We start from the raw sequence: 13,133 nt of genomic DNA, 5'->3' as shown, positions 1-13,133 counted from the left end.
CAAACTTACAAACGAGACTTCCCATTGATATTCACGTATACTCATTTCTGAGAGAATTACAGAAAGCGATTAAGATTCTCAAATTGTGCAATCAAATATGAACATTAAATGCCAATCATCTTCTCAAATCACTTTTGGGGAAGTCTCAATTTCACTGTAAAAGTTTCGCCGTCTTACATACACAACTTATTAACAAAATATGGTACTGCGAGTGCCAGAAACACAAAAAAAGAAATCATTCATAATAAACATAGTATAGTATAATAAATAAGTAGCAGATATAATCAGCTTCCACATGTATATGCATATATAATGTAGAAAATTTATATATATACGTATATATATAGGTTCTGACGAAACTAGTGCGGATCAAATGCGCCAAAAATATCCGACACGTTAAGCAGAGTCATGATGAAATGATGGAGTAGACTTTCAAGCTTTTTTATATTCCTCTAATAATATGTACGTAACAATTTGGTCATTTCGTAGAAATATCTACGTTCTATGATCAACTTGATATAGCTATAGTAAACTTCTGCCACTGCCTTACTTGGCCGTGCAATATTCGTAGGAATTTTCCGTCGATTCACGAAATCAACAAAACAGTGACGTTACTAACGCCTCCCAGTCTTCTTTATTAACCCTCCCCCGGCCATGTCTTTTTTACTAACGTTGCTGGTCAACATGGATGATTTCTTCGTAAACTCCCCCTCCCCCCCCCCCCCCCCCCCATCCCCTTAGGGCTTTTGAAAAATTTCCAAAGAAATGAGATAATCAGTTTCACGTGCTCAATTGATATTTCAGTAGTGAAAATATCAGGACGGACGATACAGTCCATATTGGCCGGCGGAGGGTTAAAACTGCAGATAAATTGAATCAACTGTAAATTTGTGTATTGCAATTTGTTTTGTGAAAATTGAAGCAATAGGCTACGCCTTCACAATCTATTATTAAATTCAAATTTTGATTTCTAGCAAAGAAACCTCGAGATGGGTATCAGGTTGAATTCGTACGGCGATCCTCCAGATGCTTTCACATACAGTTCAATCAAACAATTCAATGTAATTGTATGTTACCCTTTACTTTGATTTTCTGGAGACTACAGTCAGTTCAAACATATCAGATCAAAGGATAAGGGATAAAAAAAAAAATCAATGAAGGAATCTAGTCGAAATATTACAGTATGAATTCAAAAATAGGTCAGTTTACCTAATACTTTTTTGGAGTTACGGTTACCTGTTAAAAGGTCAAACAAATCGAAAACGAAATTCGAAATTTTCGCGTAATTTTATCTCTAAATAATAATTCCACAAAACAAATGCAAGATTAAATAGTTTGGTACGACAAATATTTGTCCAAATATTAAGATCCTTGACAAGTCTCTTATCAAGTATCATACAATATACAACAGTATTTCACAAATTTATCATTAAATTATGTCAATCTCGCGTATTGGGAGTTCCGATTTCATTACACAAAACAGTTTTAACTTGAAATTGAGAATTTATAGAAAAATGCGTAGAAGTCTTTAATCTACGCTCTTCAGCCGTTTCTTATAGTAATGAGTGATGCATTGATTCTCGGAAAAATTATGCTCCTGGCAATGTTATTTGACAACGAGAAATATGCAGCTGATAATTAAGTAGAGCAAGTGTAATTTAGTATTTCTTTTAATATTCCCTTCTTCAGATTCGCTTGTTATGAAAACCAAATATCAATTCGTTCTCATTTTCAAGTCAGAGAAGAGACGAAACGAAATTATTGATTCTAACACTACTCAATAAATAATTCAAGTTTGTAATGAAAACTATAATGTTCATGCCATTCTGTAGTGATCATAGTTTTCTATGCTAAATGTTTAGCTTGGCAACCCTAGGGACACTTGATTAATCAAATAGATACAAAATCATAGGAACTATCTAAAATCGATTAGAAATTAAGCCAATCAAGATATGAATGGAATAATATTATATCAAATAGTATTAAATATTTATAGAAATCGAATCGTCTCTACTCTTAGATCCGTTCAAACCTCTCTGTGTTGAGATTGATAGATTTGGTTTCTATTTCAAAACCAGTTCTCAGTCTTTGCACTCTTAACATTTTCCAAGACGCAGTCTATTTGTAAGTGATTTCATTGATCAGTGGGTGTATATCACAATTGCGCCTGTCGTTTTGAACAAGTATCAATTGCAGAGAAAAATTAGAAACAAATTGTAAACTAGCCGTAGTTTTTCTTTTCAGCGACAAAATAAAAAAAAAAAACAATAGCCAATTTAACCATGTGACAGTAATGGTTTCAAGTGAGAGCAGAAAATTCCAAGGTATGCAACAATACGGTAGTGAAAAAGGAAATGTTTCATGGTGTTGTGATTTATCAAAATTTCGCCCTCATTTCTTCTGTATTTGAATAAAGAATTTAACAAAGAACGAAAAAAGAACATACAATTCTACGCACATCAAATCGCGTTAAAATATGTCACTCTTCGGATCCCTTTCTCTAAAAAATCCTTTTTCAGTCTTACACTCCCGGATTGTGACAGTTTTCAAGTTAACAGTTACATCCGTAATAAATACCTGATCAGCGACAGGATTTCTAGCATGCCAATAATCTGTTCCTGGACTTGTAAGAGGTACGCAAATTTCAGGTTTAGATATATCCGTATGTTGCTTAACGCTTGAAGCATTGCTATTATTGGTGTTGCTATTATTATTATGACTATGATGCCCATTTACAACTGTGGGTAACCTGTTATTATTAGTATACGAATCCATTGGTGTTGGAGATTTGTGACCATTTGTCGCATCTAACGTTACTGTGGAACCATTCGCTTTGTCAATCTTATCGCCAGACCTGTGCTGCTGTTGCTGGTCTGTTACAAGACCCTTCTTTTTCGTCGATTGATCCAACGGAGTATCAAATTGAGGCGATAAAGGTGCTGATGGTGCTCTAGGAAGGGACGGCAGTGGTCCATGAGGTACGTCTGCTTCTTGCCTCTTTTTGTCTTGAGTCGCAGGCGCCAGAGTTGTGGGTACCGCTGGCAGAGGTTCTTCTGGGGTTGATTTAACGCTAGAAGAGGATGGCCTTCTACCGTTGACTTTGTGAGTCTGTGGAGAAAGAAAAGTGAGCTGAAAGGTTGCTTCTTCTTCATCGAACATGGCGATTAAATTGTTTCAACAAATTTTCGCTAACTTACATGATAGGTTGGCGACGTTGGATTCGTCTTTATGGGTAGTAGCCTGGGAATTTTATTAGGAGGTGGACTACCACTTCCGCTGCTTGGACTGCTGGTGGTTATAGTGACGCCAATTTTACCCGACTCTTTACTGAGGACTTCAGCTTTTCTTTTAGTTCCTGCCGGTTCCTTCCTCGACAAGAGAGGTTCGTCACCGCTGCTGTTGGAACTTTCCGAATCGACACTTGGCGCCGACAAATCGGGAGGTACAGGAGATTCGTGACCGTCCAGCGAACTCTGGAGAGTGTCTTCGTCGTGCGTTATTGGATTCAAGAGGGGTGCCGACGTGCTGCCTGTCGTTGACTCATCCTGGCTGTCTTCGCCCACTCTTTCGTCACCACCTGGTTCCTCTCTTACGTCAAGATTTGCGAGAACCTGCTCCTGAACAAGAATTATGTTACATACACGAAAACAAGGCTACAGCAAAATAACTCGATACTACGGGTGATTTCAGCTCAAGAAAAATTTCAGATGTTAATCAGAGTATGGACCCTCACATTGTATCTGGCATCCTTCCTCCTTGGCCTTCTTATTACCGCATTGCCTCGTTCACTCTCTTCAAAGAGCTCGATCAGCCTGACATCCAAAATATTCTCTTCTGGTTCCCAAGTGTTGTGCCTGGAAATAAAAGATACAATTCTAATTGATGTGGTGCTATTTTTTTATAGATTCGTTATTTTCCTCCTGGTCTCATTGATCAGGATGATTTGTTTGTTAATGTCTCCACATACGCATGATTACATCTTGGTGGTTTAAACGTCTTTTGATAGAGTGAGATCAGGCAAAATCTAGATTTCAAATACTTTGGAGAGTGCTTAAAGAATAAGATATTGCTTTTGACGCATTTATATAGCTTCAATTGGCCGGTGTCTATTTTACAAGAAGAATAGTTCGAATTGTTAATCTGGAAGAGTAGTTGCAACTTGAAACGATACTTGTCCATAATCTTCAAGATTTACGACCTTTCCACGAAATCCTGCGAGACTAGATTCTATACGGGACTTTTGAATTTGAGCATTTTGATAAAGGAAAGCAGCGAATATTATTTCGAACACAACGAAGATGAGAAAAATTTATTAAAAGTCAATTCTAATTAAATTTTACGTAATTTCAACCGAGAACTCCATATATTTGAATTATCGATGTTTACGAAACTACGTACAATAAGAGAACCATTAACTTCTCAAATATCAAGCAACATTATTATCATTAATTGCGAAACTCGTCGGGATATTCTCCTGAAATTTTTTTTACCGAAGTTTTACGTCCTGACAGGCGTCTGTGCGACATGTCGAATAAAATTAGGCATCTACGAAGTAGATAAGGTTGAAACGTGTCGCAGGAATAACTGTAAAGGTACTACATTTAATTCGAATCATATAGGACATAATTGGCCGAACTCACCTCTGACTCCATCCCTTCCATTTGACGAGGTATTCAACCTTCCCCTGCAACAATAAGAGAAACACAGATTTAAAGATCGAGGTGGTAACAATCGAAGTGAATCGAGGACATGAGGACTAACGGGCAGGACGGTAAAGTGGCGAAATAATCATGCGGAGGATAAGGATCTTGATATTGCAACAATAAAATCAACCTAACGAGTTTACGTATAACGATAAAATGAAACTGAATGCGGTGGCGACGATTTTATGAAAGAACATGATAAAACCCCGAGATTATTCTATGCGGCAAAGTTGCACGTTAAAATCTGGCATGTTAGTTTACCAGGTAAATCAATAATATACAGTTCCTGATCAGCATTTGCCTCAGGGGTTAGTAAACCCCAATAAACGAACATCAAGCTGCTAGCCCCATTCGTCGGTTCGTCGGTTTACATCGATGACGATGATGATGAGCATAATTATGCAAATGATGTGACTAATATTGTTCTTCGCAATTCGGTTATTTTCCAACCAATTCGGTTTGAATGAACTGCGAATATTCGTCGCTGGTGTACGCAAAGGCAAAACAAGACATAAAGTAAAACAACGTTAGGCAAAGCGAGATTAGTTATCTTTGTCTAACCTGGAGAACCGACCTAGAAGCATAAGGATGAAGTTCGTAAAGTTTCAATAAAAATTAAAATATGAATGATTAAGAAAAATCGTTATTACTTCGCACCGTTAAGATTGTCTGAAATTTAATAAACCATGATAAACAAAACATACTCATGAGATATGTATCGAAAAGTGAACACCTTGAAAGTCGTCAGCAAAATGGAAGGATAATAATCGGTTCCCCCTGACACGTTTCGTTACGTTAACGTTACTGACTTCAGCCACGTTTTGAATCAAGGAATATAAGTAAGGAAAAAATTGAATCGTCGCCGTGTGTTCTACAAAACTTCATCGCATATTTGTAAGACAATCCAACGTTGCCGTAGATTCCGTGTCACCGCTGTGGCTGAATGCCGGCATAAATGCCAAAACGGTAGGTAAGTAAGTACGAATACAAATGACAAACAATTTTCGATCATCCATTCGGCGAATCGTGGGGCAAATAGTCACGTGAACGGGATTCAAGGGTGTGGATCAGCGTACACGTACGAAGTGTCGGATTGATCGAGGAGAAGGAAGTTTGAAGAGTAAAAAAAGATAGACAGAGCACACAGGCTGTATACTCGAGAGAAGTTGTTGATTCCGAGATTTCCACGTGATAATGAAAAATCCGATGCCGGTAGGGCGTTGCGTTTGAAAGGCTCTGTACAAATAACGCGTAGTCATGAATCTCTAAAGAGTAGTATAACAGGGAGAACAGGCGAGGGGTGTTGGGTGGAAGAAGAGAAGAAACAGAGCTAAAGAGAGAAATTTCGTGGATGGCGGGGGGGGGGGGGGGGGGGGGTAAAACGGCAACGCCGCATAGACAAACACGCTCGTGTTCTGTCCGTTGGCGCCGCCACTCGGGAAAATGTCGAGCGAGGGTGGTTGAATGATCAAAGTACGTATCCTCCTTGCTCCGCCGGATTGACCGACAACTTACCCGCTTCACCTTTTTCTTCATAATCCTTTCGGCGGCGTAGACTCGATCTCCTAAATCCATGTTTAACAGAGATAATCCTTAACGCAGGTCGGGGGGGTGAGGAAAATATCTCACAATCACGGCGTGTTGATATAACGGAGGCACAAAACACACGGACACTTTTCTTTATATATCCAAATGCGGGTGCCGAACAGGTATCCGGTTGGTATCCTTCTTTCGATCGCTGTTATTTAATTCTTGTCGTTGGTGTTAGAGTGGATGGGTGACAAAGACCGGTGCACTATTTATTCCTCTTAAATTTGAAGCCTCCTCGCTAACACGCACAACAATACGACGCACTGTAGTTAATATTTTCTCATTGTCAACGACAATCGGACGCGACAACAATATCTCGCGCACGTGTGTGATCAGGCAAGACAACAGACGACACACGAGCACCAGAAGCACTGGTACACAATATCACAAGCACACCGCGGTCTCACGGCCGCGAGCGCGTAGCACACGCAGACGCGCGGGCCACACACAGTAAAAAGGTTCAGCTCCTGATGAGCATTGTCAACGTTTTTGGTAACGGTAGTATGTGATAGTAAATCGTCGACGAACGGGTAGTAGGATCACGTCCATCGGTGGACGTTGCGTGGTACGTCTACAACAGTATCGTCGGCCTTCGCGCCCCGTACTCTATCTTGTGATATACCTGCGGTACTCGTGACAGAGTTCGTTTCAAGCGTGGTATGTTTTACCCGGGGTTTAAACTTTCACGACGATGTGAAACTAGCTGCGACGATGAGAAGAGAAGAAAAGAGAAGATCGAAGGATAGGAGAGGAGAAAAGAGGAACAGCCCCACTGCGAGGTATAACGTATATTATCTTCGGCGGGACGTTGGTAGCCGGTCTATGGGCAGGGTAGACCGGCACGTTTTCTCGTTCGGCTCTTCGGTAGAGTTCGGTTAGTGTGACGTCAGCCGTAGCGGCGATTCCCCCTCGCGTAAACACCAAACATGGCCGGCGGATACACTGGTGTTCGATGTGGCTCCGATTCGGCGAATAAATCGTGATAAATAACGCGATATACGCGAGAGTTTCTTCACGAGTTTTTCTTCTTTATCGACGGTTCAGGCTGGCTGGACGACCCCGCAGTTAGACTATCGAGGATGAGTATTTGGTGAAGTGAGTGAGAAACTCCGGTTCGTACCGCGTTCGCCGTTCGGCGTCTAGTACATTCTCCGAACGACAGAAGACTACCGACAAGGTCTACCGACCTCCCCTCGGATCTCGAATAGACTCGCCCGACCGAGTTCTCTACCCTGGAGTGGGGGAAACGGGGGAGAAGCTCTCAACGGTACGCGGGGAAAGAGAGGGAGGGAGGGAGAGAGAGAGAGAGAAAAAGAGGGCAAGAGCAGCGCCGCCGATCCTCGAAACAAGAAAGCTGCCTGCCTGCCTGCCTGCCTGCCGCCTGCTTGCCTGCCTGCCTCCTCGCCACCCCAAGCCCCCGGAAAGTGAAGCGAGGTTGCCACGTCCTCCGACGAATACGTTCAAATGTCAGAGCGTAAGGACGTTTTAACAATCGAACGCGCCTCGAAACCTTGTCCAAGGATTCCGGTTCGAATATGCGCCCGAGATTGCACCTCGCTGCGAAAACTGTTCAAAACACGACTCGCGAAGAGGTGTCGATGGTCCGGCAACACTGTATTCTCGCCTGCGACGTACTGTCGCACACATATACACATGCGCGGAGTCCCGCGAGTGAAGCGAGCGAGCGAGCGAGCGAACGCCGTAGTAAGTAGCGTAGCTTTAATAATCCGCCGAAGCGACGGAGACACGAACACACACAGAGTCAGCCACGTTATTCACACACAAAACACCACGAATACACCGCGAAGAAACAGAGGCACGCAATCACCGTGAACAGTAAAGGTTCTTTTCACCAGGGGCGCACGCGCGTTTATAAAAAGAGTACGATATACATATACGTGAGATCCGAACTCGACACGGTTTCGAACGGTTTGCAGAATTTCACCCCTCCCCCCCCGCCCACCCGCCCGTAGTAACGTGGAAACAAAAATAAAAAGAACTATAAGCGAAATAAACACAACGACAACAGTGAGAATAGCAAAAAAGGAACGGATCACCAATCATGTACCAAAGTAACGTGCGTGTCTATATCAACGGTTTTCATTTCGCGGAGAGTATTTTTCCCCTCCCCCGTGAAGTACGCGTACATGCTACCTCGACGGATCCCGAAACAAGAGTGTGTCCTCCTGCCGTCGCGGCAACTCGGCTCTTCTCCCCGTCCTTTGGCACGAATAGTTGAATACATAAAAAAAAAAAAGAAAAGCCGACCGCTCGAAGCCCCGCCATTGGCCGAGCCGGCCCGGCACCCTAGTGATTTGACCCCTCTCGGTCACGCGGGCCAATCACGCGCTGGCACGGCCCACGCCGTATCCCCTCACGCGTGCCCGAGGGGCGGAGCATCGGGCAGACTGCGTCGTTCGAGCCCCCTCAATTTCTCTCCCCTCGTCCCCCAGCCGGCGACGACCGGCTCCCGTCGTAGTCGTTGACGCCGTCGTCGTCCCCCTTCGCAATCCCGAATAGAGGAGAGTAGCTCTCCGCTACTGCGCCGCTTCGCGAGAAACACGAGCAACGAGTTTCTGTCGCACACCGGCAAACCGTACACGCACACGTATATGTATATACGTGTATATATCTATACGCGGTACGTACATCGCCCCTTGGGAGCCCTGCCGCTGCGGGGCGAAGGGAGGGGAGGGAAAGGGAATTCGAGGGGGCCGGAGGAGGATCGCGGTGGTGTTGTTGGGGCGCAGGATGCCTCGTCCAAAGGGCTGGGGGGCGAGGAGATACGTGCATATACCTATGTACACATATATATCTATACATATACACACCCCTCTTCGTATCGCCGTCGGCGCGAGTACGAGAAGAGACCAGGCACCCGGGCGCAGCAGATATCAAACTTTTACCCGAACGGTGTATTGAAATTATACCCGGTGCAAGCGTTTGTCTAGGCGCTGTATAGCCGGCTAGGCTGGACTAGGCTCTTCTCTCTCCTTCTCCCTCTCTCTCTCTTCCGTCCCCATCCATCCGTCCGCATCGCATCGCGTCGCGTCGCGTCGGTCCGTCCGTCCTGCGGCGATGCCGCTTCTCTAACGCCACGCATCAGCCACGTTCGCAGCGCGGCGCGGCGCGGCGCGGCACGGCTGAAGGCAATTTAGGTACCGTGTAGTGCAGTGGATAATATCTATCTCTCTCTGTTCTCTCCCTCGTTGTTCCCTCGGCGCCCTCCCACTACTCCATACTTTCGTTCCCCGACCCGCCCTTGCGCTCCCACGGCATTCGTCCGTCGGCCAACACATCGCAGGCGATGCACCTACTCTATACTCCTACTCGCGTCGTCAACCTATTACTAATAAGTAACCTACGGCCGCTACGGCGAGCGAGCAAGCGGAGACGAGGACGACTTCAATTCACGGCTTGGCCAGCGTTAGATCTCGCCTTTGCCCTCTGCCGCACAATCAATCGTTACACAAACCCGCTCGCTTACTTGCTGGATGGTGGATGGCCTGGCCCGGCCCGGCCCCCCTCCGCGTAGAACGGTGCCAACGAAACTGGCGAACATGCTTCGTGCCTTCCTGCCAGCCTGGCGTAAAGAGATGAGTGGAGGAACGGCAGGGGGGGGGGGGGTATATCGAGAGGCATGAAAAAAAAAAGACAAAATAATAGAAGAACGAAGGTGGAGAAGAAGAAGAAGAAGAAGATGATGGAAGAACGAAGGAACGAAAGAGAGAAAGAAAGAAACCACCCGTTGGCTCCGCGGTACACATACATATATATACACACATATATATATATACATATGTATGTATACGCTTTGGTTTCACGTTGCGCAATCATTAAACCGAATATACATGCTGCAAGCGTGTAGGTTACACAGGCTGCATGTGTACACCGTGGGTCAATTTGCCCAGAGAAAAAGATAGTCGAAGAGAGATAGACAGATGGAAGAATAATTATTTGATCGCGGGGCAATACCCCTTAGCGACCGTATGAAGAAACAAAAAAAAAAAAAAAAATACAATGTAAAATCTAGCGAAAGAGAGAGACGTATGTATTTAGGTAACGTGGACGTACGCCGCATGAGTATATAGCCGAGTGAGTATATAGATGGCCGTGCACGCGCCGCGCGGTGAAGCAAAAGGCAGAAGTCACCTTCTTTGTTCGCGCCGTGGCGTGGCGTGACCTCGGTTGGTCCAACGCGGTTGTACTTTATACTGCACCGAACAATCCTCCATGATGCTTCGCGAGCCGTTCTCAGATTCCCTCTTCGTTCGCTCATTGGCGTATAACCGCGCGCAAGTAGTGGAAAATGAATAAAAGAGAAGAAAAAAAAAAAAACTTTACGGACAAAACATCAGGATTGCGCGAAACTGTACGGCTACCGTGCATCGAAAGGTCTGCTACGTATCTACGTGACGTGTGCTACAGGAGACACATTTGTTCGCGGCGAGTACATGAAAACCGCAGAAAAAATACTTTCACCATTGTTCGGACAGCTGCATTATTGCACGGTTAATATTAACCGCGGCACATGTGTGTGCGCATCATTTTACGCACATGCACATTGCACACGCACTAATATTCGTCACTGCCGACGTGTAAGGTACGTTAATATAGTAGATGGTTTGTAGGTACGGCTGGGACAGAATTTTCTTTCTACATCCTTGGATGTGTCATCGAATTCGGTATCGCCGGCACGCGATTTTGAAAATTAGAAAGATGTCGAGAACGAAAACTTCTGATCACAATGTGCGTTTGTCGGAAATTCCCACCATGACCCAAGACTTGGGAGCAAAGAAGGATCATACTGCAAAATCATAACAACGTCGGGATAACTTCTTCCGTTATCGCAGGTTTCGATGTACAGCTAACACGGATTGCCCCAAGTCGTGAAGAAAAGCCTGTGTCTTCTTGGATTAAACGGACTCGCTAAGCTTTTCCACGATAGCTGATCTCTGAAAAGTGTGATATTCCGCTTTATGGCTTGGAATGAGTTCCGATTCAAGGATGCAGAATGCCGAATGATATCCGAAACTCGCTACGATATCCGGTATATAGCTGTAGAATTGATCACAGTGATCAAAGAACGATTGTTACTTGTGTGTAGGACGCATCTGAACATCGCATGAATCTCAAACATTATAGCTCGTTTACGCTTTCAAATTTACAGCGTAACTGATTGTGAGAACCGAGTTTTCAGAACCGCAGTTACAGGTATTAATACTCCAGATACAAGGTACAGCACAAAATATATATATATAGACTATAAAGTAAAGCTACCAAATATAGAAGTTTAAACTCTTGAATAACAGTAAGTAAGTTAAATCAGAGGAAGACTTTTGAAACTCGTCAATAATCGTATGAAATATTTCAAGTGGCACGAGACGTTTTCAAAAAATAAAAAGTACTCGGTACATAAGTACCGATACCATTTTACAAATATATTGTAGATATAATTAACGATACGTTATAATCCCGATGATTGTTACTATAAGTAATACCGCGCCGCGCTGATTCAAAGTCCGTTTCAAAGAGTAATAAAATCAAATCTGAAATTGCATCGCGATTCAAACTTGCAATTATCTAGTAGGAACCCCTGAGCATTTTTCAACTCTACAATAACAAGGAGCTTTGTATATCCCGAAGCTAAAAAGCCGGAGATGCGACGAAGCGAGCCGCGTTAAGCTTCGTCGAACCGTCGCTGGAGGGGAGGAATGGATGCACGACGGTCGGAGCTGACATTTGGGGGGGTTTAATATCTCGCGAACGGGATGAGGTATCGACCTGAAACCTTCGGCAATCGTTTCTAAACCGTTTGTCGCGACGAATAAAATTTGTCCCAGGTTCTTAGCTCCCCCCGTTCGCGAGTTATTACGAAATTAAGGTTTGGCGATTATCGGCTCTCCGCGCGCTGCATCGAAGTGCGCGCGCGCACAAACCTCGTCCGTAACACCGAGCTGTTGTATGCCATGCCTGAGCTTCGTATTGCTACGCGGCGGTAAATATATTTATTTATAACCTTCTCGCTTTTAGCCGCGAATCGTCAGTTGATCGATATCAAAAACGATTTTCCAAAGGCAAATCATCGGAAGGACTGTAAACTGCAAATGATCATTTTGCCGTTTGACCTGAAGGCGGAACAAATCTAACTATGTACAAAAAAATCACACGGCCAAACGTTTTAGAACGAAATTCGTGCAAATATTTGCGTTACAGGAGCAATAATTCTTTTTTCATTCTATAGAGAACGAGCAAAACATTTTTAAAAAACATCGTTAAACGGACTGCGCGTTTTGCAGACTTGCAACGGCGCGGATCACGTGACGATAATCTACGCCAAATTTTTTTCACGGTGGATATAATATGCACGTGCAAAACGGCCGCGATATCTGTTGGTCGAAATTATCGTGTCTGAGATAATCTAATCAAGGATTAATTAGAAGAGAGAGAGAGAGAGAGAGAGAGATACAGTAATTAAAAAAGACAAGCTTTAGCCGTTCTCGCGCATAATTATCAGTTATTACGGCGATGCGTTTTAGCGCCATGTCTGCAATTACCTTTCGTTATATAAACTAAGATATTATAACTTCCGCCAGAATGTTATACAAACTATAGTTAATATAGTACAACTACTTGTAGGTTATACCTTCTTCCATTTAAGTAGGGTGAAGGTTGCATAGGTTTGTAGCACATCCCGTAACGTATCGCCTTAGTAAAGATGATCAAATCAAATCATCAACTGGCTCCTCGGCGCGATCCCCGTGAGATGAAAGAAGATGCGCGCACCATAATTGTGTGCGTTATGTGTTATCTCGCGTTATAGGGAGCCATAAACCCATA

General features: G+C 43.8%; 1 protein-coding gene across 2 annotated transcripts; it reads right to left on the bottom strand.

Moving 5' to 3' along the window:
* Positions 1–711: 711 nt before the first annotated feature.
* Positions 712–8,227, bottom strand: LOC124304640 (polycomb group protein Pc). Of its 2 annotated transcripts, none has more exons than XM_046763122.1 (5): positions 6,219–8,227; positions 4,641–4,684; positions 3,734–3,854; positions 3,198–3,617; positions 712–3,108 (listed from the first exon to the last, which is right to left on the bottom strand). In XM_046763122.1, the coding sequence occupies exons 1-5, from the start codon at positions 6,276–6,278 to the stop codon at positions 2,470–2,472; spliced, it is 1,284 nt and encodes a 427-aa protein (XP_046619078.1). In that variant the 5' UTR covers positions 6,279–8,227; the 3' UTR covers positions 712–2,469. The 2 variants fall into 2 exon arrangements, with proteins under 2 accessions (XP_046619078.1, XP_046619079.1); XM_046763123.1 differs by having other exon boundaries at positions 3,198–3,611.
* Positions 8,228–13,133: the final 4,906 nt, after the last annotated feature.

The sequence above is a fragment of the Neodiprion virginianus genome, chromosome 5, assembly GCF_021901495.1.
Source record: "Neodiprion virginianus isolate iyNeoVirg1 chromosome 5, iyNeoVirg1.1, whole genome shotgun sequence".
NCBI lineage: Eukaryota > Metazoa > Arthropoda > Insecta > Hymenoptera > Diprionidae > Neodiprion > Neodiprion virginianus.
This window is presented reverse-complemented; position numbering and strand designations above follow the sequence as displayed.

Excerpts from the sequence above, each read along its gene's own strand:
- LOC124304640 (XM_046763122.1), bottom strand. The coding sequence starts at position 6,278 with ATGGATTTAGGAGATCGAGTCTACGCCGCCGAAAGGATTATGAAGAAA. Across the intron at positions 3,855-4,640 it reads TGGAAGGGATGGAGTCAGAG|GCACAACACTTGGGAACCAG; the intron begins GTGAGTTCGGCC and ends TTTTATTTCCAG. Across the intron at positions 3,109-3,197 it reads CAACGTCGCCAACCTATCAT|ACTCACAAAGTCAACGGTAG; the intron begins GTAAGTTAGCGA and ends CTTTCTCCACAG.